The sequence below is a fragment of the Chelmon rostratus genome, chromosome 1 (genome assembly GCF_017976325.1).
Source record: "Chelmon rostratus isolate fCheRos1 chromosome 1, fCheRos1.pri, whole genome shotgun sequence".
NCBI classification, from domain to species: domain Eukaryota; kingdom Metazoa; phylum Chordata; class Actinopteri; order Chaetodontiformes; family Chaetodontidae; genus Chelmon; species Chelmon rostratus.
This window is the reverse complement of record NC_055658.1, coordinates 24,359,548-24,385,081: the sequence shown is the minus strand read 5'-3', so window position 1 is coordinate 24,385,081 and position 25,534 is coordinate 24,359,548. Positions and strand designations below refer to the sequence as shown.

General features: G+C 42.7%; 3 protein-coding genes across 6 annotated transcripts; all 3 read left to right on the top strand.

Moving 5' to 3' along the window:
• Window positions 1-1,220: 1,220 nt before the first annotated feature.
• On the top strand, window positions 1,221-4,859 carry zgc:113276 (uncharacterized protein LOC553748 homolog). Its single transcript, XM_041942052.1, has 9 exons — window positions 1,221-1,428; window positions 2,079-2,272; window positions 2,363-2,578; window positions 2,975-3,386; window positions 3,600-3,721; window positions 3,822-4,061; window positions 4,212-4,373; window positions 4,492-4,581; window positions 4,671-4,859. Exons 1-9 carry the CDS (start codon window positions 1,221-1,223, stop codon window positions 4,839-4,841), a joined length of 1,815 nt encoding a protein of 604 aa, XP_041797986.1. The 3' UTR covers window positions 4,842-4,859.
• Window positions 4,860-5,138: 279 nt separating this feature from the next.
• Window positions 5,139-18,824, top strand: pir (pirin). Of its 3 annotated transcripts, none has more exons than XM_041938670.1 (10): window positions 5,139-5,277; window positions 6,354-6,472; window positions 6,565-6,657; window positions 9,139-9,219; window positions 12,358-12,564; window positions 13,581-13,665; window positions 15,447-15,491; window positions 17,093-17,175; window positions 17,823-17,889; window positions 18,035-18,821. In XM_041938670.1, the coding sequence occupies exons 2-10, from the start codon at window positions 6,377-6,379 to the stop codon at window positions 18,151-18,153; spliced, it is 876 nt and encodes a 291-aa protein (XP_041794604.1). In that variant the 5' UTR covers window positions 5,139-5,277; window positions 6,354-6,376; the 3' UTR covers window positions 18,154-18,821. The 3 variants fall into 3 exon arrangements, with proteins under 3 accessions (XP_041794604.1, XP_041794619.1, XP_041794612.1); XM_041938678.1 differs by lacking the exon at window positions 5,139-5,277 and adding an exon at window positions 5,763-5,899 and having other exon boundaries at window positions 18,035-18,822; XM_041938685.1 differs by lacking the exon at window positions 15,447-15,491 and having other exon boundaries at window positions 18,035-18,824.
• A 244-nt stretch (window positions 18,825-19,068) lies between these two features.
• On the top strand, window positions 19,069-25,517 carry vegfd (vascular endothelial growth factor D). 2 transcript variants are annotated; one of them, XM_041941509.1, is made up of 8 exons: window positions 19,069-20,024; window positions 21,892-22,105; window positions 22,185-22,305; window positions 22,886-22,955; window positions 23,120-23,244; window positions 23,328-23,443; window positions 24,124-24,289; window positions 25,369-25,517. In XM_041941509.1, exons 1-8 carry the CDS (start codon window positions 19,911-19,913, stop codon window positions 25,385-25,387), a joined length of 945 nt encoding a protein of 314 aa, XP_041797443.1. In that variant the 5' UTR covers window positions 19,069-19,910; the 3' UTR covers window positions 25,388-25,517. The 2 variants fall into 2 exon arrangements, with proteins under 2 accessions (XP_041797443.1, XP_041797452.1); XM_041941518.1 differs by lacking the exon at window positions 25,369-25,517 and having other exon boundaries at window positions 24,124-24,293.
• The last annotated feature ends 17 nt before the right edge of the window (window positions 25,518-25,534 follow it).

Here is a 25,534-nt window from a genome sequence, read left to right as displayed (position 1 = left end):
ACTGTGTTACTGTGCAAACCTCTGTTTGTTGTTGTACTGTATTAAACACAGACTGAAATAATAATAATGAATAATTTCTCAGTCTTTGTTGGCTGTTTGTGAAGTTTTGTACTTGTGCATTACATTCACTCACATCCTGTGCATCTCTTGGGGGCTAAGCCCCCCTTGTTCTTAAAACCTAGTGACGCCCCTGCTTGTACTCAAAGGTATGTTTACCTTCTTTGTTCAGGTTTAATAAACATGTTGAGTGCACTTCCTTCCTTGCAAAGATTTTGTTGTTAGATTTGAAATTGTTTGTTTGTTGCAGTCTTATTCTTCACTTTGCTGGAGATCAGCAGAAAAGGACAAAACATGACTCCAGCAGTACCGGAGGTCCACAACTCCACAGTGTTCCTGTAATCTGCCTTTAACCCCTGGAGTGATGCATAGCCAGGGATGCTAAAGCTAGCAGCTAGTTAGCTTAGCATAAAGACCCTGTCCAAAGGTAGCAAAAATCCACCTAAAAGCATCTCGAAAGCTCACTTTTTACCATGAAAATACAGGAAAAGAAAAGGTATTCTTGCTACAGAAGTCTGTGTGCACATGAGAGCAAACTGTAGTGTTTTTATACTACTATGGGTTGTGTTACTAAATTTATACTAACACACACACACACACACTGAAGCTATTTCCAGCCAGCTAAATCTGTAGACGCTGAGGCGGATTGGGTTACATGAGAGGCTCACGCTACCGTCGCAAAACTTCAGGTCGAGCGTCGCACACTGCAGCGTGCTAGAGCTCAGACAGCGACCACGTTTCCAGCATCAACCCAGAGGCCGACAATCCGGACTCAACCAGGTACTGAGAGGCTCCGAACGTGGGACTCTGCATGATGTGAGTTTTTAGCTGCTTCTCCAGAGATACAGGAGCAGCTCATACGGGGTTCAAAAGACGACAGAAGAGAAATATCTTCAGTTGTTATTGATTGTTGTGGTGTCCCCTCTGGAGCGCTGTCAGTATGTCTGAATTTGTTTGCATCTGAGATTGAATTTAAAATGAATGCTGTACTAAACACTAATAAACTAGAGTAACCATCATTGAGTGAAAGTCACATGCTGCAGTTTAAGGAACTAACTCTGATTACGATGAGGTTTTGAAAGCGCTACCACTCACCTTCCCACACTTGTTTTCATGTCTTAAAACATCTTCCTCTATTGCCTCTGTGGGTGTTTCAGATGGTGATGCTCGATGTGTTAATAATAGGGGGCGGCCCACATGCCCTGACCCTGGCTAGCTTGCTATCGAACCCTGACCCTGATCCAAACTCAGACCCTGGATGTGACTTACCCCCCTCCCCCGCCTGCCCGGACCCTCCGAGGCCGCAGCCAGACCCGGAAACATCGGACAACAAACGCTGCAGCGGCAAGAAGAGGAGGAGGACGACAGCTGGTAAACTACGCTCGAAGAATTAGTCTCTAGGCAGAAAATTAAGTCGCAGCTATTTTGGTTGAACATTTTGGTGTTTGTTTTTTGAGAAGAAATGTCAAATATTCCCAAGATCTGATTTGTTTTCTATTTTTTACACAATGGTGAGATGACTATTTATGGGTTTGGGGCTAGACAAGACGCTGAGTCAGGTTCTGGGAAAGGTCATTTTTTATCAGTTGCTCAAAAATCAAACTTGAAATGGACCTAAATCATTATTTTGATGCCATAATCTCAAACATAAACTGACCCAAAAAATTGTGATTTAGGAAAAATTTCTCATGATTTGGACTTTAATCTTCACTGCAGTCTTGACTTTGACTGACCAAGTACGTATCAAATAATGAAGCTTTGAAAGGTATTCGATGTTGACTTGGCGTCTCATAATGTGGCCTACTATTCCAGTCCTTAGGTTTGTCTTTTTACAAACAGTTTGGCCATAGTTTTCTTTCATTCATTGTGTTTAAACAGCTGATACCTCAGTTTGCTTTCAACATGAAACACTGAATTAATAAATGCTCATTCATCACTGCTACTTGTGGCGTACCACAATCAAACAAACTTTTGCTTCCTCTGTGGCCTCGTAATTCACATCATATGTGGTTTGTGATTAGTCGCTGCAGGCGTGATGCTGGAGGAGCAACTAGCAAAGTCAACCATATCAGAGAGGGTCGTTTGCCCCCCGCTGAGTCTCCGAGTGGTAGATTCCTACGGAGAGTGGACCTCGCTGTGGGAGAGCCAGTTCACAGCTCTCAACATCCCTCATCTGCGCTCACACACACTGGTGCACACGGATCCCCTCAACAAGGTATAAACACAAAGAAACTCCCCTGAAGTAGAGACGAGGGGGCTGGGCTGGGAGGGTTCACAGCGCCAATGTGTGTGTTTTCCTTCACAGAAAGCACTGCAGGAGTTTGTTTTAGCATATAACCGTTCGGCGGAGCTTCACAGTCTTCCAGACCAGGTTTACATTCTGGATGAAAATGCGTTTTTCAATGACATGAGGCTCGGCAAGAAGGAGAGGAAACGTCTAAACATCACGGCAACACTGAAGAAGAGTTTATCCTTCAGTCTGCCGGGAACCAAACTGAGTGTGGATTTCTTTAAAGATCAGGTGTGTGTGTGTGGGTGTGTGTGTTCTGCATGGTGAGTGTTGATGTTGCGCTGATGTTACCATGTTGCTCTACACTGAAAGGCCATGAATATTTTTAACACTGTATTAATTATTGCTCTCGCTAATACCTCATTCATGTCTTCACAGTATTTCTAAATAAAAGAAATAAAAAGCATGCAACGCTGCATCTAAATAACCTTTGCTGTGGTTTGAGTTTTGCTTTCTGCTGGACTTACTTTTTTCACTAACTTTGAGGTTAAATACTTAAATTAAAGAACAATAAAAGAACAGTACCTCCAAAAAGATTGACATGTTCAGTAGGAAGGAAGGGAGGATTTGGGTTTGGGTCTTCGTGGTCTTACCTGAGTTGTTGAGTGGGTAAATCTGAACACACAGGTGAAGAGATACAACTTGGACAAAGTGCTGGTAAAGGGAACAGTGGAGCACATCAGCCCCGTGATTGAACACACTGGAGAGATGGAAGAAGAGAAGGACCGGACAAACGACAGAGACGGTGAAGCCACGAGAGCGACTGAAAGGAAGCGAGATGGATCGAGGAAGAGAGTGAAATATTTTCAAGTCCAACTTCAAGAAGGCGTCGTCCTAAAAGCCCGCCTGGTCGTGATGGCAACAGGTCCAACCCGTGCCCAGATGGCAAACATCCCTTCATGGGTGAAGAGCATTGGAGAGAGCTACCCGGAGGAGCGTTTGCAACACACAGTGCACCTCATGCACCACCTGCCGACTGCTCGGCAAAAGCTTCAAGACGCAGATTATCCGAGACAGAAAGAGACTTTCCCCAAACAAGGTGAGTCAGATTTCTTCAGCAGGTTACATGATCTCATGAAAACACAGAAAAGCTCTGCAGGGAACTCATGTTTTAGCACTTGGCCAGGATTTTCAGAATATACTTTGCTTTCACCTGAGATGATCCTGTTTCTGCAGACTTCAGTGGCTGTTTGATCCTCGCTGCAACACTTTCCTTTACTACTCCTGTATGTGTGTCTAGAAGTGTGTGTAGTGTGTGAGGCAGGGCAGAGGGTAATGGTAGTTGGTGGAGGTCTGACCAGCGCTCATGTCGTCTCAATTGCCCTGCAGCAGGGCGCCGGCCATGTGACATGGGTGATGAGGAAGCACCTGCAGGTCTAGTGACAGTGTGAAACTGCATGTAGACCAACCATAAAGAATGGATACACCTGTCTGCCGCAGACACACACATTCTTCTTCATTGTTTCTTCTGCAGTTAAAACAGTTTGACGTGGGCGACGTGGAGAGCCTGGTGGGTCGTTACTCCCACGTGGAGCACGGCATCAAGATGGACGGCCAAGCCTACCTGCGACAGTTCTATAATGAACGGAGCCTCCACAAACGGCTGGCTATGATTCGCCAGGCGAGGAAAGGAGGGGCCGTCACCCCCGAGGCCTACATCCACCTGCAGCCATTCATCCTGAGTGGACGGGTGGATGTGAAGACATACTGTCAGGTACACGTGCATCACACAGGGTGTAAAATTGAAGGTGTGGTGAATGAGCTGAGAAAAGTCCGATCACGTGAGGCAAGATAATCTCATGACAGGTGATGTAACCTCATGTGACGTGGGAGGTTTTTACCTGATCCTCATGCGACTGTCCAGGTGAGTGAAGCCCGCTGGTGCTACAGGAGCCAGGCCTGGAGTCTTTCCCTCAGCACTGGGGACCACTGGACTGGAGATATGATCTGGCTCGCCACTGGCTGCAAACTCGATGCCAAACAAGACCCGTTACTTTCAGAGGTGATGAAGGAATTCCCTGTTCAGGTGGGTTTGGTTTAGAAATGTTTGTGTTACAGTGACTTGAGGGATGTGCTCTATTTTAATGATGTAACAAGGAAATACTGAGCCTCATAAAATGTCTCTGGCCTGTCCCTCCATGAAGGTGATAGATGGTTGGCCATGCATATCAGAAAGCTTACAGTGGGCAGAAGGGTGCCCGCTCTACCTGATGGGACAGTACACCGCTCTTCAGGCAGGTGTTCTATACAATGTTTTGGTCTCAACAACAAGCTGTACAAGTATTTCACCGACTACGTGTCCCCTACGTCTTTTCCCACACAGGTTGGACCTCATGCTGTAAACCTGGCTGGCGGACAGGCTGCCAGCATGCGAATCGCCAAGGACATCATGCGCCGTCGGCAGCAGGACGATGCAGAGGACTCCCAGCTGAGTGGGGAGAAATCAAAACCTGAAGAGTATATTCAACAGATGCAAGGCTTATTATGGCTATGACGTTAGCATTTAGCCTGAAGAGCTCAAACGTGTGTGAGCAGGCGACGGGGCCTGTGAGGCCTTTAAATAAATGCTGTGAAACTGACTTTTTTGGGGAACAGTTCTTTTTCAAATAAATATATATTCATCCACAAGGGCCCAGTCAGTGATTTCTAAAAATACCCATATTACCCTTATTTCCAGCTATCCTGTGATCCCGCGTGATCTCGCGTGATCTCGCGAATCCAGCTGCCTCACAAGGTACATTTCCAGCTACTTATCTGTCACGCTGTGGATACACCTTTAGCCCCGCCTCCTGCCTGACTTCCGGATTGTAATCCTACCTAAGGAGGTGAAGAGCGCTTCAGGTGCAACAATACACTGACGGTCACTCAAATGTCGCCATAAAACTAGAAAAAACGAAAACAGCGTCGTGTTGTCTTATGCTTTCAGGCAGGTGGGTGTGTTTTACGGTGTAATTCAATGTTGGCAGTAATGTTTAATCACTGATGCAAATTCTCTTCCGCCAGGTTGACTAAATTACACTCTATGCTTCTGTTATGCACAATAACAATTTCATAAAGCATGCAGCTAATAAGGAAAACGGACTAACAACGACGAAATGCGACAGTAGCAGGCGGCTATCAACAGATCTGAGATCTGCTTTAATGAGACGCTCTTGTGTTTTTCGAGTATGTTACAATGACAAGGATTACAAGGATTTCTCCTCCAGAAAGCGAGGCCATCCAGGGCAGAGGTGATTCGAGGGAAAGTTTCTCTGGAATGATTAAAGCTGAAGATGTGAGAGATCATCATCAGCAGCAGCAGCAGCAGCAGCGCTGAGATCAGCTGATGATCAGCTGACCCGCTCAGCTGATCATCAGCTGACACTCGCGCCCCGGATTGCTGCTCTCAGATCGGTTTGCTCTGTGTCAGTGGTAGTTTCAACCTGGCACCGCCAAATTACCACGAAAATCATCCTGAAAACCGGGAAAACCCTGCGATTGCGTGACCTTTCCTGTTATTTTGTCACATCACGTTACTTGGCAGAATTTCATTTTGGTGTTGTCCTCCAGCAGGTTTGTGTTTGGGTCTTTTTTTTTGTTTGTTTGATTTTACAAGATACCCAAAAAATGAAAACACACAATAACAGTTAGAGTATTGCAAAACAGATGTTAAGGTTCAGCTTTGAGACCACTAAGGTACCTTAAGAAATAATTTCCAAAAAGTCCAACATGTTGTATGTAAGGGGGCACAGGTGAATTGGAATTGGATTTGACTGTTTATGACCCACAGTGTATCACGGTATTAATTGTGCTCTGTATCACAAACTATATGACATCTCCTCCAGTCTTTTACTGGTATTTTCAATATGTCAGACAAGTTGTTTTGCTTCTGTTTGTTTAATTTCAAAGAACAGTTTGTTTGTGCACAGGAGAAAAAAGAGATCATTTTATTGTGTCCGTAAATGCCTTTTATTCCATCATTTATCCTTGGTTAATGAACATTAAGGAATATTTTCTGTTTTTGTAGTACTGAGTGAAACCTTTCCCAGCATGATGAATGTGAGGAGAGTGGAAAGGACAGTTTTGAGTGTGGAACAGTCAGAGGGAGTCGGGGCTCGTGTCCGCAGGAGCATCGGTAGAAAGGAGGTAAGTTCCTCCACATGTTACAGTAGATCGATGCCAACCCTTTCAACATGTCATTGTAAGCTGATGCAGAACTGTACATGCCTTACTTCCAGCTGAGGAACCTGGATCCCTTCCTGATGTTGGATGAGTTCAGAGTAAGCAAGCCGGCAGGTTTTCCGGACCATCCTCACAGAGGATTTGAGACGGTGAGCGTTTGATTTCCGGTATTTTATGACACATAATAAACATGATTAATCGATTAATCGGGAAATGAAGATACAATCTTTCATCTTAACTACCCAGTGATGGAAAAACAGTAAAATTTTTGCACAAAGCAACAAAGATCTGTGCTTTCAAACCTCATTTTTCAAAATCAGCTCAGGGCAAAGAACAATCTAACCGTAGTAGCACAAGCTTTGCATAACAATGAAAGGATAAAGATTGAAAATTGACTGCTAATTATATACCAGAAAAAGTGCAATGCCTTTAATATATGAAAACAATATAACAGTATTGAACTGGTACAACTCCTTTAACCAAAGAACTAAAAAAGCAGCAAACAACAGAAGCTCCGGACCAGCAGGCATTGCTGAGGGGTGACATTCCTGTTTTGATCACTAGATGGCGACGCCGGGACGGGGTCTAGAAAGTGAGCTAAGGTGCTGATTTGCCTTCCACAGATGATGATTTAGGTTTACAGATTTTAAAAATCAGAAGTTAGACATATCAGAGAGATAATATCTGCTTGTAGTGTTCAGTTTGCTTCATGTCACCTTGAGCCCAGAAAGCTACAGATTTGTTGATGACAGCTCACAAAACAAAAAAAATCCCATATTTTGAAAGAGAGGAATTGCCCCGGCTTCTGTTGTGTTTTCAATGAACCGCCCCTGCTTTGTTTTTGTCCTTCCAGGCATTTGAAAGTAGTCTGTTATGTCTCCACCAGAAAGAGTCTTCCTCTGGCGTTGTTGGTGACATACTGGCATGTTGGCCAGTTCTTCTTTCTCAGGAAAGCTGAGAGATCACACACACATACAAGACCCAAACATCACATTACTGTGGTAGCCTCATACGCATATTCAAAGTTAAAACTGTGCATTTTTTCCAGCTCAAACTCTCTTCTCATGATGAAGGTCAGCTTTTGAGACCTTTCTTTCTACAATTACTCGCACCTCTTTGACATGTTCTCAGTGTTTCCTTCCTTACCACCTTTCCTTCCCCGCATTTTGTCATTTATTTGCCGTTTTTATTTCACGACTGAATTTGGAGTTTTGTTGAAAATGAATCATTTAATTGACAGAGAAGCAATTGATGAAACTGACTGATAATTTAATTCACTTTTCCATGTGTAAAAATAACAGATTTTTACTAGCTGTGACTAAATTTTAAAATGTTATCTGGAATTTCAACACATTTGGGTGTAAGATGTCATTTTGGGCTACTGTGTGATGGGAACTTTCCACCACAGACTCATTGGCTAATTTGTTGAGATACGTTAGTTGCAGCTAGATTTTTCACACCCTGACTTTAAGGTTACACTAATCAACAATGGATCCAATGACTATGAACCTAAGAGGAAGAAACTGAGAGAACTATCACCCAATTTTCTTCAACTCTCAACTCACACTTGCCATCATTACAGTTTTCATTCCCTCTCACAGCTCCCATCGGCTTATTTTCCAGCAGCAGAAAGCAGCTGCTTTTGGCAGAAGTGCTCTGATGAGTGCTACCTCCCAGCACCAAACAGCCACCAGGCAAAATTAGTGACTAGCTGTGTAGCATTTTGCTTCTAAAGAGCCAGATAGTGGTGAATATTGTACAGAAGCACAGCTCCAAATGAGCACTAATGTCACTCCATGTTTGCTCAGTGCGTTAATAGGCAGCTGTTTTGTAGCATGTTAGCCATAACGACTTTATAAGGTGATAATATGTCGGTGCTCTTTTTACGGCTTGCTCTGTTTCCCCTCATTCTGCCCCCCCACTCTGTGAACCACTTAGTGATACGCTTGTTTTTGAAAATGGCTTTTTTTTTTTTTAGCTTAATGCTATGTATTAAATTTACCTGAAGTCTGTGACATGTTTTTTAAATCATGGCTCAACTCAGTACTGTGATATTAGCAGTACCACATTGATGAATGGAGATAGATAATGTGGCAGCTCTATCTTTAAAATTGGTTTCAAGCAGCCCAGATATTGTCCTTAGATTGCCAGAAGTGTATTTGATTTGGCAGATGCAACTTAAATCTCCTGGTGTGGGTGGACAGGACTTGACTTCACTCCCAGCATGCCTTTCAGCAGGTGTGTTTGCCCACAGTCACATGACTTTTGAGATCACACAGCTGTGGGGACAGATCGCATGCAGCTCATTGCAGGGGCCCGAGCGTTCCTCCCTTAGACAGATGTTCTCCTTTGAACCCATGTCCCCACAACCAACACTTCTCTTCCTGTCTAGTCGGACCACAGGGGTGAAACGGGCTCACACGTGCTTTCGGTGTCAAAGCAGCACTTGTTTGAAAGCTTGTGGCCTCAGTTAAAGAAACCTGTTATATTTCACTTAATGCAAGAAAAGCTCATCAACCATTTCTTTACATTTGTTATAAAATATAACTAATTATTCACTCGTCTGTATGAGGCAATCATGCACAATTTTGCAGGAGCTGTTTACAGTATGTATGTCTTTCCCCCAACAGGTAACATACGTTTTAGAGGGAATCACTGCCCATGAAGACTTCTGTGGCCATTCAGGACAACTGAAACCTGGAGATCTGCAAGTAATACGTAATCGCTTATAGTCTTAATTTTTAGAATTTTCTTTAAAGGACTGGTTCAACATTTTAGGAATAACGTCTTGCCAAGAGTGTGATTAAAATATTGAGACACATGTATGTCTCAGGTAAATATGAAGCTGCAGACAGTTAGCTTAGCTCAACACAAAGACCTGAAACAGGGGAAACGGCTAGCCTGAGGTAACAAAATCTGCCTACCAGCACCTCTGTGCTCTGTTTGGAGTAACTCATTACTGTAATTCTGCTGCTAAAAATTTAGCGAATACTTTTTCAAATAAACTATTTACCGACTTTCAACCAAATAACACAATTACAGTCACTAAAATTGAAATGGGTTCATTGCTTGTTACTTTACAATCTTGAATGAAAATAGTGGACAACTGCAGAGGATGCAAGGCAATGTGAGCTTGCTTTTCATCAAAGTGATTGCAATATTTCTGAAATAAACTAACTTACTAGTTAATCAAATTCAATATCCAGCATTGTTTGGTTTCTTTTATCAAATCCTACCCACTGACCAAGAAAACACAAGTGTAGCTTACAGGTGGCTTACAGGTAGGAAAGCTGGTCGTTGCTGCCCTCTGGTCATTGGGAGTATTAATAACTACTCTCACTACAGTGGTAATGGATTCCATGATGGATAAAAGCTGCATTGTCCCACATTTTTCCATTGCAACACTAAAATAGTTTAGATATGTGTGCATTAATAAATAACTGAAACAAAAGTAAGGCAAAAGTTGCTTGTCCTAGTAACTAATTACTTCCATATGCAGTAATTGGTAAAATAATTTAATTGCTAGTAACTGTAATTTATTGCTAATTTTCAGTAACTTGCAAAACACTGATTATTATATGTAATTGGTGTCTGTTTCCCCATGTTTTCAACCTTAATGCTAAGCTAAGCTAACCATCTGCTGGCTGTAGCTTCACAGACGTGAGAGCAGGGCGCTGACTGCTGAGCTACTGCACCGTGATGACAAGACTCAGGAAGTTACTGTATCCAGCCAAGAGGACGGCTAGCTGCTGCTACGCTAGGCTAACCATCTGCTGAGTGTAGCTTCATGTTTACCATACAAGAGTAGTATCAATCTTCTCATCTAACTTTCAACAAGAAAGCAAATAAGTGCATATCCCAAAATGCTGAACTGTTTGTGTAACTTTGCCGCTCATTAAACTGCTAAATGAAGTGGTGACATTTTCTGTTCTTTCAGATGCCAGATAGACGTTATCTAACGGTGTGATCATTGTTGTCCACATGTATCAGTCTAATCCTCTGATTGTAACGTGGTAGATTTCAAACAAGTCTTTAACATGAATCAGGCGCCTTCAGTCCAGTTGTTAGTAACGTAAATGAAAGAGCAGAACAAGACTTAAGCCCATTGGCATACAAATCCCCCCAAAACTCATTACATATGCATTAAAATGTTGTGCACTCACACTAATTGGATATCATGCCCTGTGGGTTGTTTCCTGTGTTTTTAAAGTAGGAAAGTTACATTCACACACACACACACACACACATACACACACACTCTGGCTGCTGACTCAGCTTCAATCTGCAACAGATGTTCAGTCAGTTCATCTGAATTTCCTCTAACCCGCCATGTGCACTCAGTGGAGGCTCGGATATCATGTCGATCCCTTGGGGAGAGCTCAAACACTGTCTCACATTAAAGCAGGGTTTCATTAAAGGAAGTGGGATGTAATGTTTGACTTAATTCCACATCTCTATATTTTCATTTTACAAAAAAAACCCACCTACGTTTTGTATGTCAATATTTTCAAATCAAAGAAACAATTATTAGCATGAGCTGTAATTAGTTATGCAGAGTTTGAAATGAATGACAGTCTTTGTGCTTTCATGCACAATGTTCACCTTTATCAGGTCTGGGCTTCTAGTATTCTTCTTTTGTTGTGCATGTTTTATCATACAATAGATCTCTGACAGTAAAAACTCACATATAACTGAAACCCACAGAAACCGACAGTCACAGATGATTGTCAGTGGCCAGCTGAGTTTATGCGTGAGAGTGGAAATTTACAGCTGGCCTAAAGGAGAAGCAGGGGCTGTTAAACTGCACTTCATTTCATCCAGCGTTTGGAATCAGTACCTGAAACCACCTCCATGATTCAGCATTTATTCATTATATTAATATCCAAGGGGCTGATCAGAAGAATGCACGTATATGTAATTAATTGATAATCATGTTTGTCTTTCTTTATTTTGTCCAAAGTGGTGTTTTTTTTATAATAATAGTAGCAGTAATACATCTTACAATTAGTACAAGGTTGTAGTTGAGCCTCATCAGCATGCTAACATGCTCATAATGTCAACATAGTGATGTTTAGCAGGTATGATATGAACATGCTCACCACTTTAGTTTAGCATGGTAGCATGCTAGCATGAGTACCAAACACACAGTCCAGCTGCGGCTGGTCAGGGTGGTTAGTGAAGGTATTAGAATTCATCCTGAGAGATCCATCCAGCAGCGACATGTAAAGTCAGGGGGTGATTAGGATACATTAAATAGCAACTGTGATTGTTTGAACCAAATTTTGTGCCCATCTGTCTTGTTCGTGTCGAGACACTTTCAGTAAAAACTGACCTACTGGTGGCACTAGATGGAAAATCACTGAAGAACATTTGCTCCATGTCTGTATAACATTTCTTCACAATTCCTCAAAGAGTTGTTGAGTTACTTCTGACTGGAAGTGGTGGGATAGCCACACAATCTGCCATTTGTAGTGCCACATCACATGCACGGCTAATAAAAACCTTCTCACCGCTGTTTTTTTAGTACAAATACAAAAACAAGAACAATATGGCCTCAAACACTGATACGAATCTGTGAAAACCCTCAGCACACAACCCCAACTTTACAAACTTTTCCTGAGCCCATGTAGTAATCTCCTTTATCCAATCATGTGTTCACAAAGTGGTGAACCTCACTCCATCCTTGCATGTGAACCACTGAGGCTTTCCAGGATGCCCCTTTCATACCCAATCATGATACTATCACCAGTTACCATGAACCCGTTTACCTGTGGAATATTCCAAATAGGTGTCCCAGTCGTTTGATTTGTGTCTTTGGTGTATTTGAGACATGTCTCCTTGTGCACCAGTGGATGACTGCAGGACAGGGGGTGGTCCATGCTGAGATGCCCGTGTCGGAGGAGCCAGTGGTGGGCTTACAGCTGTGGGTGAACCTGCCGAGAAGAGACAAGATGGTGGAACCAGCGTACCAGGAGATTAAAGGCTCAGAGATCCCCAAACGCAGCCAGGGAGGAGTTGCAGTCGCTGTGATATCTGGGGAGGCTTTAGGAGCAAAGGTGCGTGTGAAAGTGATTCAGGCTTGTCACTGCAGCATCATTAAACCAAGCCACAGTCTGAAACATGATGTTTTCTCTCCTGGTAGCTGTTGTTCTCATGATTGCTCATTTGCTGGAGGCAAACAGGAAAAACTGACAAACAATGACATAAACGTGCATGCATTTGTGTTTGTGCATGTGTGTGTGTGGAGAGTGTAAGAGGTTACTGCAGGGCATGAGACGCAGTGAGTTATGGTCTGGCATTAAAAGCTCTCAGTTTAAGGCAGGTCATTGAACTTCTCTTCCTGTAAAACTTGAACATCCATTTCTCTTCATTTGTTGTATTTGTACCGTATATCATAAGAACAGATTGGTTGACATTTTACCACCACTGTACGTTCGTACTACTTCAAATGTTTCCTACAGTAAGAAGACACTCTTGAAGTTTACAGTAAGTGAAGAACAAGTGCAACCGATACAGTACAAGTACAAACTGAACAGTGGAAAGAGCAGAAAATGATGAAAACCAGCACCTCATGCTGGTTTTGTTTTTTAGTAATTGTTAAAGTGTATGACTATGTAATGATTAACTGATTACTGCACGTTTGTGCTGATAAGTCCCTGAAAACAATGTATTTTAACAGGTGACGGTAATTCTGCACAAAATAGGAACAAAGAACTCAAAGAAAACGCATGTGCTTTCATTTCCTTCGCTTTTTTCACTTTCTGACCCACGTTCCCGATTTGCAAATCCTCGATGCTGAAGTTCGGTTTACAGTATGGGGGCAGCAACAGAGCAATGCAGCTTCAACGTACTGCTCCGAACCCATTTTCAGGGAACACAATTGCAGATGCTTTTGAAGCTGTAAACAAATGAGCATGACAGTCACTGGCGCCAGTATGTCAAAGTCTGCATGACTTTGTTTTCCGTTTTATACAAAACATGTAAAACTTGTGGCTGTGTGTGTGTGTGTGCTTGCGTGTGTGTGTTAGAGAAAGTAAGCATATTTTCTGACTGTCTTTTTTTTCCCATGCAGTCTAAGGTCTTCACGAGGACGCCGACTTTGTACCTAGACTTCAGACTGCAGACAGGAGCCCTGCATGTGCAGCCCATCCCCTCAGGTGGGAGAACAACATTTACAAATACACTGTGGTGCGTCTGCAAATGGTTGAGTGTTCTTGGAAACCGATGGTGAATGGCTGTTGTTTGTTTGCTGTTCAATCAAAATGGCCCGTTATGGTTCAGGAATAGTTCCAGAAGGGGGGACGTTACCTGACCTTTCTGGGCGTTCTAGACGAGCCTGTTCAGCCATTCTGCAAAGGATTATGTGAACATAGTGGATTCAGCAGCTTTATACTGCCTGAAAAGGCTAATAATCGTAACACTAAGAATAATAAGTCAGCGTTGACTTCAGGATTCACACGGGACACAAACTCTCTTGAGTGTGAGATCCAGTCATCCACCAAGTCCTCCTCCCTATGTTGCTCTTTATACTACGTTACCTGACTTTCTGGCAAGCCATGTGTGATCAGAGACAGCTTGGTTAAAGACTTCTGGCTCTTACAAACACTGCAGGCTTAGAACGATGACACAGGAATATTGTTTACATGTAGAGATACGTAAATGGCATAAACCTCATAATCTGTGGACGTCACAGTGCGGACGTCTGATCGCGACCATTTCACAACCAAAAGCATTGTCAAAAAAATGCAATAATATGATCAGTGCTTCCTGGTTTGTAAAAGAGAGTCTACCGGGAACATTACTGGACCTTGAAGCAGCTTCACATTCTGCCCACCTGCCTCCATATTGGAGTTTTTGAAGTCCGACCGCAACCATCGTCACCGTCCTCCAATGTTTGCAGGTGATTTTTAGTTTGGTTTACAGGCATTCTTATTTACCAAAACACACTGTGTGTATCCATGAGGACTGACAGTGTGTTGGATTTCCTTTGACGTAGTGATACTAGTGGTCAAAATCTTCACAGGGTACCTTTAAAGTTCCTCTCCAGGCATCAATAAAACCCTTAAAAACTCATCTCAACTCATCAAAATTACATATTCAGAATTTTTTAAAAAATCCCTTCATGCCTTACATTGGCTTAGATGTGACTCCAGACCTTTACCTTCACCATTGAAGCAGCCCCCGCTGACCTCCACCCACCTCTCCATTGCTCAGCAGCTTCGCTATCTGACAAACTTTTAAAAAAGTGCGGCAACAAGGCACTCCTTCATTCCTTCTCCTTGTCCTTGCAGCTCATCCAGTTTAGCATGTTTGTTGCTATAATGATGCTGGAAATTAGACATTTCTCTTTGAAGGCGCATCTCCTTTTGTTTTCTTGACAGCCGTCATGATGCATTGACACGATATCAACCGCTACACGTGTGTTGCATTCAGGGACCACTCTTGAAAATCTGTCAGTCTACCATTTTACGCTATTCTCTTTTGTGGCTTTTTTGTATTTACGAAAGGCCTTGCGGGCCGGATCGAATGGTTTCACGGGTTGTGTGCGGTTTAGAGGTTTTACAGGCTCCATTCAGAAGGATCTAGATCAGTGTACGCAAGGTTCACACAAAGACTGCACTGTTACTGTAGAAGAGTAAGACGAATGTGGGTAAAATGTTATCAGCGGACATTTACAGTTCCGACAGAAACACTTAAGGGCTCGTAAAGCTTGTGAAACCGTTGGAGGACGTGACAGCTCAGCATTTTACACCAACAGAGAGAGTGAGCGACATGTAGAGAGAGAGAGCTTTACAACACAACTAATAGGAGACACTACTTCACATGTAAACATTTATAATGTTGTGTTTACTGAAGAAAGTGGCCAATATGTTTATTGCAGGTTCACCAATGTCTTTATTACAAATGCACTGCTAGATAACATTTGTATGTTTGACAGGATGGACTGCATTCATCTACACGCTATCAGGATCCATTCATGTCGGTGAGTTTTGTCTGGTTAATGTTCTCCTAAAAGAAAAGCCCACTGTACGCAGTTTTTACCTGAACTTTGCACCAAGAGATGCATTTTCTCATGTTTTCCAACGCTTTAGATGTATATAAAGAGGAGGGGACATCACTAATAACCACGTTGGCGCCAACGTGGTTCTTTAGCTGCACATGTGCAGTCTTTTCATCGTATTTAATCACTCTCTCGCGTCCCTCGCTGTCTATGTTACAAACGTGTGTGTGATCTCAGTCCAGTTGCAACTTCCCCTCCACATTCAGCCACAATGTGTGCCCACGTGTTCCACTTTAAACCTTGATGGATTCGTACTAACACTCACCTACGACCTCGTCAGACCGCTCCAGTTCAATGTGAAATTTACCCAGCATTACTGGGAAATGGTGCTACTGTCTGTGAATTACGAACATCTCAGAGTTTGGCTGCATATTAATCACCTTACCCACATATTAAAGCTGCACCCTATTGTATCAGTGGTGCTGTTTGACACATTATGAAATACAGCATTTCCTGCATGTTGTTCGACATTGTGTGATCAGGGAATTCCCCTCGCATGAGAACAAGCCCTTTCAGACAGTGGATTCATTTTCAGAGGCTTTCTTGGTTTGTTGAAACCTGTTGTTTTCAGTCAGAATTCCCCTTTTATTATTCTTTCATAAAATTTCATTCTGATTTGATTACTTTCCATCGTTTCAATGCAGGATCTCTCAGACTGTTAGTAATTGCTGGCAGATGTTTTGATGACACGAAAGGATGAAAACGGCTGCTAAGATTAAAGACGTTATTTGAATCTGAAGTCTCCGACTCTACATGTAGTCTGGCCAAATCAGGACCAGCTGGCTTTGATGAATGCCTCGACCACAAGTGGAAGTGTCTGGCTTTCTCAGCATTTAGTGTCAGCGCTGTAAGTGTCGCAGCGTGCAAACAAAGTGCTAAACCAGGTCAAACTGTCTGAAGCACGCAGGTGCCTTTATTTCTGTGTAACTCTCTGTGAAATGACTTGTGAAGTAAATGTAATAACTAATGCTACTACTACTAATGCATACGTCAAGTAAACGAGATTTGGGTGAAAAATGTATTGGTTTTACCAACATCTGAACAGGTTCCATCTCATTTTCTCTTAGACCGAGCCCTTTTTGAGGGGTTTTCCCCCAATGAGAAGCTCCTACTCCCAGAAGTCATAGATTCCCATTGTCCGAAATACGTCAGAAAGAGCTGCAAGACCACAAACTTAAATCAACCATCTTAAGTAACGTGTTTATTCTGTGGTTTGTTTCCTAACATAACACAACAGCCCCATTTTGCCAGAACTGTCATAGCTCGATGTGCCATTTCACCATCTTTTGAATTTATGGTAATAATGTGCTGTAATTACGAGGTGTTATGAGGCAGTGTTTGTTTGAGTTGCTTTTAGTATGTTTCTGAAAATAATGGGAGAGTTTCATGAAAGAACTTGAACTTGAAAATGTAAGAAATACAGAAATGTGAATATTCGGCTGAGATGGGATCGAGTCAGTTGAAATTATTATGAAGTAGGTTCAGATTTCAGGATGAAACTGAGAGCTTTTCCTGTTTTCCAGGTCCAGATCAGGAGCAGCAGAAGGTGGAGCCCCATCACACTGTGGTGTTCGGAGATGGAGACTGTGTCAGGGTTCAGAACAAGGTGAGAGACTCTGGAAGCTGAGAGTGTTTCACACTGTTTTTTTGATTATGTTCGTTTGATGACTTACCTGCTTAATCTGTCCTAAGGCCACAGTGAGCTTCCTACATCGGTTCCTGTAAATGGCAACATGTCGAGCCCCCCCTCCCTGTGTCTAGTTTATCCCTTCACACTTCTGCAGCATGTCATTTCTAATCTTCCTGGTTTTCTTTTGCCTGGAGGAGTCCATCTAAGCACATCCTTTGGTCTGCAGAAGCCACATCCTCCAGAACCGCACATCAGGATGGACTTCAGGATAAACAGATGGACCTTTGTTTTTGGGCTTGGACTTCCACATTCCACACATTCTAGGTTTTAGCCCGTTTTGTGTGATGAGTAAAATTGAGCGACTCCAGCGGTCATTGTCTCGTTGTAAGAAGTTGAATCAAAAAGGGATTTTTCCTTCTCAAATAGCTTAATATGAATGTTTTTAGGGGGGCATAAAGGTGAAAAAATCAGCAAAGTCAGCATAAATAAACACTATTTTGTCTTGATTTTCTGTGTTTAATCATCTTGTGACCCCACAGATTTATCTCGGGATCTGTTGGCTCAGTCGGGAACCACAAATAAAAATTAAAGACTGACGTTGCTACATCTGATTTCCTCCTCAGGGCTCTGAAGCTTCCCACTTCGTGCTGATCGCTGGAGAACCAATCAAAGAGCCTGTGGTCCAACACGGTGCGTCGCTTGTGTGATTCTCTACATGCTGGCAACAAGTCACAAAACACAAGAAGTGCTTCATGTGTTTCAGAAGTCACAAACAGAACTCAATCAGTACAGTACCTGTCATGTAATATGTCCCTATGTTGTGTGTGTCCTTCAGGTCCATTTGTAATGACCACAGAGGAGGAGATCAGACAGGCAATCACGGACTACCAGTCTGGCAGAAACGGCTTTGAAAGGGCCGTAAACTGGAGGTCCAAGATCAGGGACTCTATCTGAGCTCCGCACGTTGCACTGACAGACTTTGCCTCATTTGTTGCTATAGAAACATATTGATTTGTTTGTGATAATGTAAAAACGATGAAAGTTTGATGTTAGAAGACACAGATATTTATTTTTCAGCATGTGTTCTGTCCCTAACCCTAACCCTTTACGGGACATTTAGTACTTTCCAGCATCCATCTGAGCTTGCTGCATGTCCAAGTGCTTCATGTGGGAGTGGACGGCGTGCTCCATTGTTAGCAGTGTAGCAGTTCACCCTCTCTTCCTTGTAAAATAATCATTTTTAGGGAAAATGTGCTGCTAACTGCTCTCCACTCCCCTTGTTAAATTTAAGCTTTATTACATTTTCCTTCTGCAGTTTGAACTAACACTGTAGCAGAGCTGTTATGGAATTCTGAAAGCGGGTTGCTTTCACATGCCGCCATGACGATGATTTAATATAATTTAATTAAATTGAAGAATGGCGGTTTTACACATGTTTTGATGTTTTGCCCCAGAATTTCCTAAAGGAACATTACCAGAATTCATCAAGCTGCTGTTAAACAAATCACAGAAGAATCACATTTCCACTTTTAAAAAAAAAGGTGCAATGTTTCATAATCATTATAAGCAGAAAAGATTCTCAAGATACTGCTCCTCATTTGCATACAAATTAGGAATATTGTCCTTCCTGTATCCTCCATTATGTTTTTTCCTGGCTGATTCCATCCTGAGTCAAATGGGCCAGGATGGGCGAGTGGGTGGGGCATCGGTGGGACAGGGGTGGTGCTGGCATCTTATTTCCCCTCACACGTTACGGAGGTCTGGATCACATTTAAAACACATGTTACTGCTCTCCGGCTGCGTGCGGTTTGGCAGCTCCAGAGGAAAAGACACTGATACGGGATTTAAGAGGCAGGGGATTTGATCACTTGACAAACAGACATTAAAAAGGGAAGACGGGAACACACAAGCAAATAAAAAGGCGAGCTTTGAGGCAGCCGGACCAGCAGCAGTGGGAGTGACATCAGGGCAGACATCAAGACAGACAGCTTCTCATAGCTTTTTCAGACTTAGCCCACATCTTAGAGGAAGGAATTGTGTGGCTACTCTTGCACCTCAGGGCCTTTTTACACGGACTAACCGCAGCTGGATCTGGATGACTGGAGACTGATGCAGGGGAAGATTAACATTTTGTAACCACTGACATTAGCAGTAAAGGGAAGCCAGAAGTCAGCAGCCAGTCAGGAGGTGGTTTTGAAAAGATCACTGAGGAATTTGTTATAATAGTCCAGCTGCAGCCTCCTGGAATATCTCACACAATATCTTCAACCCATTTGGACAAAAGAGGGTTTGCTGATAAGAAGTCTTAAAGGGAATCTCGACTTTTGCTTTTTTTAAAGGTAATTTTCAGCTTCTGGCTTCCAGTAGTCTCATTATTGAACTGGACACCTCAGGTTCTGCATCAAAGCCTCTGCAGCAAGGGGTGCGTGTTTTAAAGCCTCTTTAGACTCCATTTGGCTTGTGGGTGTCTGGGTTGCTGTGACAGGTTACGTGTGGCACACACACACACACACACACTCACACACACTCACACTCTGCAGCTGAAAGATCAACAGTCTGTGCTGCACATACCTGCACTGAGAGGACTAAGTGTGTGTGGTCTGAGGGACTCAGCTGCTCTAGAAAACTGAGTCAGTGCTTCCTGCCAGCAGTGAAAGGAGACAAGTCTGCACTGCTGAGTGCTCCTCAGAGAACGCGAGCAGAGCCAAGGGATGGTGATGAAGATGAAACGGACTCTGTGCAGAATCTCTTGCTTGGTAACTCTGGTGGTGGAGCTGAGCTGGATCAACGTGGGCCACACCATGCACAGAGAGAGAGGAAGCAGGGTAAGTGTGGCGTCGAGCTTTAAGTGTATGTAACACGTATCAAAGCGGTCTTGCAATTGCTTGTTGCAGCTGATGTAGAACAGACTTTGCTCGCCTTGGTGCAAAAATGACAAAAATTTATTATCCAGCATTCGACCAGAGAGTCTGCCAGAAAAATTGAAACACTGCATTACTCTTTTATTCTTGTTGCATTCAGGATTTGATTTTTTTTTCCTTTTTGCAGTGTCGTGTAGTTTCTGACCTCTTTTTCACTCTTTATCTCATAAACCAGTAGCTGCCAGTGCAGCACACTCACATGTGCTCACCATGTTCTGCCCACTAAAACCAGAATTGACAGTAATGTGTGTTCTTGCATGTTGCAAAAAGAGGGAATGCATGTGAACATCAGATGTGCATCAGGGGGATTACTGAACCACTGAACTCTTGTACTTCAGTAGGTTTCCTTTATCTATCATTACTTCTGTCTCTCCCCACTTTCTATCAATATAACTCCTGCACGCCCCCATCCTTATATCCCTCACTCAGGCGCTCTCCCTCTCTGTTTCTCATTAGTGGGTCTATCCCCTGGTAGAAATTGCGAAGGGAAAACCTCCCTATTTTCTGTTGTTTCTCTGATTTAAGTGGAAGCAGTTAGCGAGCCAACCTGCCCCACCCTCTGTTCCGCAACACACTGAACACATCAGAGGACTCAGATCATTACAGTTGTCCAAAGGCAATATAGCAAACATTGCGCAGACAAGTGCAATATTCCATGACTGTCTTCTTTGATGTGCCTCCACCCCAGCTGTAGACCCACCATCCGGTATCAGGCTTTGGCTTTCCCGCCTCAAAAATGAGCCTGAGAAGTCCTGAATTTGAACTCCTCTCCCACTCAGATCACACCCTTGGCTCTTCAAAGTCTATTAAAATTTCAGCAGCATAAAACTCAAACAAAACGGTACAAATCGTTCACGCAGGACATCATGTTAGATTTAGTGCATGAGATTACTCTGCATTCCATCACTTGTCCAAACCATACAAATCTAATCGCTCCATTTTGTTCTGGTTTATGTCTTCATGGGAACTTTGCCCTTCTGTAGCATGACAGGTGGTTTTATGATTTTCCCCCGCTCATGAATCACAGTTCTTCTCTATACAGAGGTAGCAAGGATCATTTTATACTTTAAACACAATGTATGTGCACGTGTTCATACTGCACACGTGCTTTGAGGTGGGCGCTGCCTTCTCTCAGTGTGCCTGGCTGAACCTGGCTACATGTCATCCCTCCAGTGAATATAAATGCATGCTCTTTGGTAGCGGGCTCGCAGGACAGAATGAGCAGTGTTCAGAGACAGGGAGGTATAAAAGCAGACTGGAGCAGACACACAAATCTGCAGCTGTTGACAACACACTCTGACTAATGGGTGAGCCGTGAGGCCAAGTGCTCCAAGTCACTCCACACTACAGCAAACGTCATGTCAACTCAGCCTCAGCCTTTTGCTGGAATGTTTTCTGATAAGACTCTACCGCCGCGTTAGCAGCTCTGTGAGGATGCACACATCAGAACGCTAGCGCACTCATAGTGCCTCACATTTAGCCTCTTCTGTTTTAGTGTGTGAAACTTATCCACAACATAGTTCCCTCAGAAATTCCACAGTGTAACAGAAAGATTACTGCTGTGCAACTACACCTGCCACCTGTCTAGGCAGTCGTGAATGAAGCAGGTATTTGTCAAAAACTGAATGAATGATGGTTGCGCTAGAAGCAAAGGTAAGAGATCATCCAGGTCATTGAAACTGATCCTTTACCCATCAGGGACATGATAATCCATCCAATAGCTGTCGTGTCATGTGAAACATTAAATGATGCTTGACTGTGGTCCCTGCAGGTAATGAAGCAGTGGGAAGAGCAGAGGGAGAGGAAGGTGCGTTCAGCCTCCAGCCTGGATGAGCTGCTGAGGCTCGCAAACTTCCCCGACTGGAAGTTGTGGAAGTGTCGCCTGAGACTGCAGCAGCCAGAGGCCCTCTCATCTCCACCTTCAGTGGGCTCGCACCGCTCCACACGCTACGCTGCCGAATCTTACAGCCTGGAGATACTCAAAGGTTGGATGAACGACGTTTTAGTTGCAAGTCTGTGCCTGTGTGTCCATGTGGTTACAAACATTATGTGTCTCCCGTTCAGCCATAGATGAAGAGTGGCAGCGGACTCAGTGCATGCCGAGGGAAACGTGTGTCGATGTGGCCAAGGAGCTCGGCACTGACCCCTCGATTTTCTTCAAGCCACCTTGTGTGTCCGTCCACAGGTTCGTTTAACATGAAACCAGACCTTCTACGTGGTTCAAAGCTCACCATGCCAATCTGACAAATTCTCTCAGCAGTCATTCATGTTACACCAGCATGCATGTTCAATATAGCCTGACATGGAAACATGTCAGGCTACTTCTTGGCCGTGAGCAGAAACATCTGGGAGTCTTTTTGTCACTCTGAGGTTGACGTACTACAAAATAAGCTTTTGTACAAATTAAACAAACAGGATATAAAGATATAATATAATGAGGTAGGGCGGTTTTATCTTTGGACAGACCCAGGCTAGCTGTTTCTCCCTGTTTTTTAGTATTTATGCTATGCTAAGCTAACTAGCTGCCATAGCTACATATTCATCCTGCTGGTACATTTCAGAAAGGAATTCATCGTGTTTCCCAACAAATGTCAGACTATTCATTTTTTTTCTGTATACATGTTCATATAGATTCAGTTTTACCTTTGACCCAGTATGATTTGAAATTTCCCAAATAGCCTCAGGTCCTGTTCTACTTTTCTACATTGACTCTTTTTGCCATGCACATCACTTTACCCAGGTGTGAATTGTTTTCCCACTGACAGGTGCAGTGGCTGCTGCAATCAAGAGGGCCTCACCTGCAGAAACACAACTACTGTATTTGCCAATAAAACTGTGAGTGTCTCAGATAAACATATCTCCTTTTGGCCCTTTTTAACCTATTTTGACCTATTTAATCTTTTTCTGAGGTTTTGAGTATTGTAACCACAGCACTAGTTTTCAGCAGTCACCCTTACACCCAATGTCTGTGTTTGTGTGTGTGTTTCTGTGTATCTCAGGTCCTTAGTGTGATTCCATTCAAGTCTGTACCAGAACCTGTGCTAATAAAAGTAGCTAATCACACAGAGTGCAGGTGCATGGAGCCCGCCATAATACGCCGTAATGCTCAGCCAAGGAGCAGTGGGTGAGTCCAGAACCTCAATCTTCAATCTTATTTCTCATATCTTTTTTTTTTTTACTGCTCTAATCCATTTGGTTTTTTGGCAGCTGCTCTCCGATGGGCCAGCTGTCAGAGGCAGAGGACTCCAGGAGGCTTTGTGCCAGTGGGCTGATATGGGATTGTTCGAGTGACAGATGCATACCTTACCCTTCCAGTGCACCAGGTGTGTGTGTGTGTGTGTGAGTGTGTGTGCAAACATACATAAGGGCCTTTTGGACGTGTGCAACAGCTTTTGGAAATAGTACACAGTGCATCACTGTGTCAGTTTTTTTTGTACACCAACATGTGCTCCAGGAGGTCAAAATAGTGACACTTTGGCAGTGGTGGAGTGTAAGTACATTTACTCAGTTGCTGTACTCCAGTAAAAAGTACACTTCAGAGGAAATATTTTTACTCCATTGCATATTCCTAATAGGTCAGACACAAGACATCTGAAGGTGTAACTTTGAGCTTGATAAATGTGATGCCAGTCAAAATTAGCTCTGTTTTACTTTTTGATACTTTGAATTTGTAACTGGCACTTACTGGATCTAAAGTATCAAAAAAAAAGGCTCTATCTGTGCTATGTATGCCACTCTGTTCCTTCAGTCCATCTGAAAAACCTGTAAGAGATTTTCATGGGAAAATGTACTTTGCTTTGATTACTAGCACGCTAACACACTAAACAAAAATGTTGAACATGGTAAAGATTATATCTGCTAAACATTAGCATGTTAGCATTGTCTTTAAGCGAACGTTAATTGTACGCACAGCCTCTCAGAGCTGTTGGTTTATAAAAAACTATTTATTAAACTATTCTACTGTCTTTGAGACTTAAATGCACCGTTATTACCTCCTGCTTAGACTTTCCACTCAGCTCATGGATGCCCGACTGCGAGATAGATGTGGAGCGCTGTGACTGTCTTCCTCAACCTGTGCCGACCCTCCAGCCAACACCGAACCATCGCTGTCAACTCAACTCTTCCGTCTGTGCCCACAAGCATCAACGTTTTGATCAAGCCTCCTGCAGGTAGGCCAGTACCGAAGTCAAAGGGAACTTTAATGAAATGAAAATGTAAACATGGAAGTGTAATTCCACAAGAGCATTTCTAATTTTTGAGCCTGTTGTTTTGGTCAAAAAGCTGTTTGACATTTAATTTTAATGAGGACAATTTTCATGTTGATATGTAAATGTAATCACAACAGTTTTGGGGCACTGTTTCCCCTATTGCATTTGAATATTGTCCATTTTAGAGCAGGTTTCAAGTCTTTGAAGATGAAATGTCTAATGCTACTGTCACTTTTATTTTCGAATTGTTATAAAATTATATTTTCATTTTCATTTTGTCCACTTTAGAGCACGTTAATGTATAAATGTAAATGCAATAGACAGGGGGCTCTGTTTCCCTTACTGCATCTGAATATTGTCCATTTTAGAGCAGATTAAGTGTTTGAAAATGAAATGTCAAACAGCTTTTCCTTTTTCATTTTAATATGGTCCCTAAACACCCATATGAGTATGAGAAAATAAAAATGCAAGTTGGATTATTGCATTTTGATTTTCATCCAAATAACACCTACGTAAATGGAAAATCATAATTCTATTGTGGAACTACATTTTCATTTTCAAGTTTGCATGAATCATTTTAATAAATTTAATGAAGATGAAAATAAAAAGATCCAATATAAGGTAAATTGATTGTATGTACAATGTACTACCCCAATCCCAAAAACCCTGTGACCCTGTGTAAAACATGGATTAAACAGTATGTAATAATTTGCTAATCCTTTTTGACACATGCTCAATTGAAAACAGTGCGAAGACAGTATATCAAATGATCTCCCTCATGAGCTTCATTGATTTTTGTAAATATCTGCTTATTCTGAATTTGATGCAGCAACACGTTTCTAACAAGTTGGGACAGGAGCAACAAAAGACTGAATTGGGATTGTAAATGTATTCCCAGCAGCTACTCAGAAATGCAGGATGAACTGAATGAAAAGGTGGTCAGTGTATCCCGAGCGAAGGCTCGCTGAGTGGTTCTGAGCTCTCCTGTGTCTGAATTCATGCATATTTTATACTTACAGCGATCCCTCTTTTATTCACAGTTGCAAATGGCCCAAGTAGAAGTCCACTGGGGAAATAAATTACGACAACCTGCTCGCCAAAGATGTTTGGAGGCAGGGACAAAAGGCTCATAATTTATTTACAGTCCTATTTATGCCGATCACTTTAACTAATTAAGATATTAACTCACATGACCATGTTAATTGA

Bases quoted from the DNA above. Each gene is read 5' to 3' on its own strand.
- pir (XM_041938678.1), top strand. From the start codon at position 6,377: ATGATGAATGTGAGGAGAGTGGAAAGGACAGTTTTGAGTGTGGAACAG. The intron at 6,658-9,138 runs GTGAGCGTTTGA...TTCCCCCAACAG, and splicing joins CTCACAGAGGATTTGAGACG to GTAACATACGTTTTAGAGGG. The intron at 15,492-17,092 runs GTGAGTTTTGTC...CCTGTTTTCCAG, and splicing joins ATCAGGATCCATTCATGTCG to GTCCAGATCAGGAGCAGCAG.
- zgc:113276 (XM_041942052.1), top strand. From the start codon at position 1,221: ATGCTCGATGTGTTAATAATAGGGGGCGGCCCACATGCCCTGACCCTG. The intron at 2,273-2,362 runs GTATAAACACAA...TTTCCTTCACAG, and splicing joins ACACGGATCCCCTCAACAAG to AAAGCACTGCAGGAGTTTGT. The intron at 4,582-4,670 runs GCAGGTGTTCTA...TTTCCCACACAG, and splicing joins GACAGTACACCGCTCTTCAG to GTTGGACCTCATGCTGTAAA.
- vegfd (XM_041941509.1), top strand. From the start codon at position 19,911: ATGGTGATGAAGATGAAACGGACTCTGTGCAGAATCTCTTGCTTGGTA. The intron at 22,106-22,184 runs GTTGGATGAACG...TCTCCCGTTCAG, and splicing joins CAGCCTGGAGATACTCAAAG to CCATAGATGAAGAGTGGCAG. The intron at 22,956-23,119 runs GTGAGTGTCTCA...TGTGTATCTCAG, and splicing joins CTGTATTTGCCAATAAAACT to GTCCTTAGTGTGATTCCATT.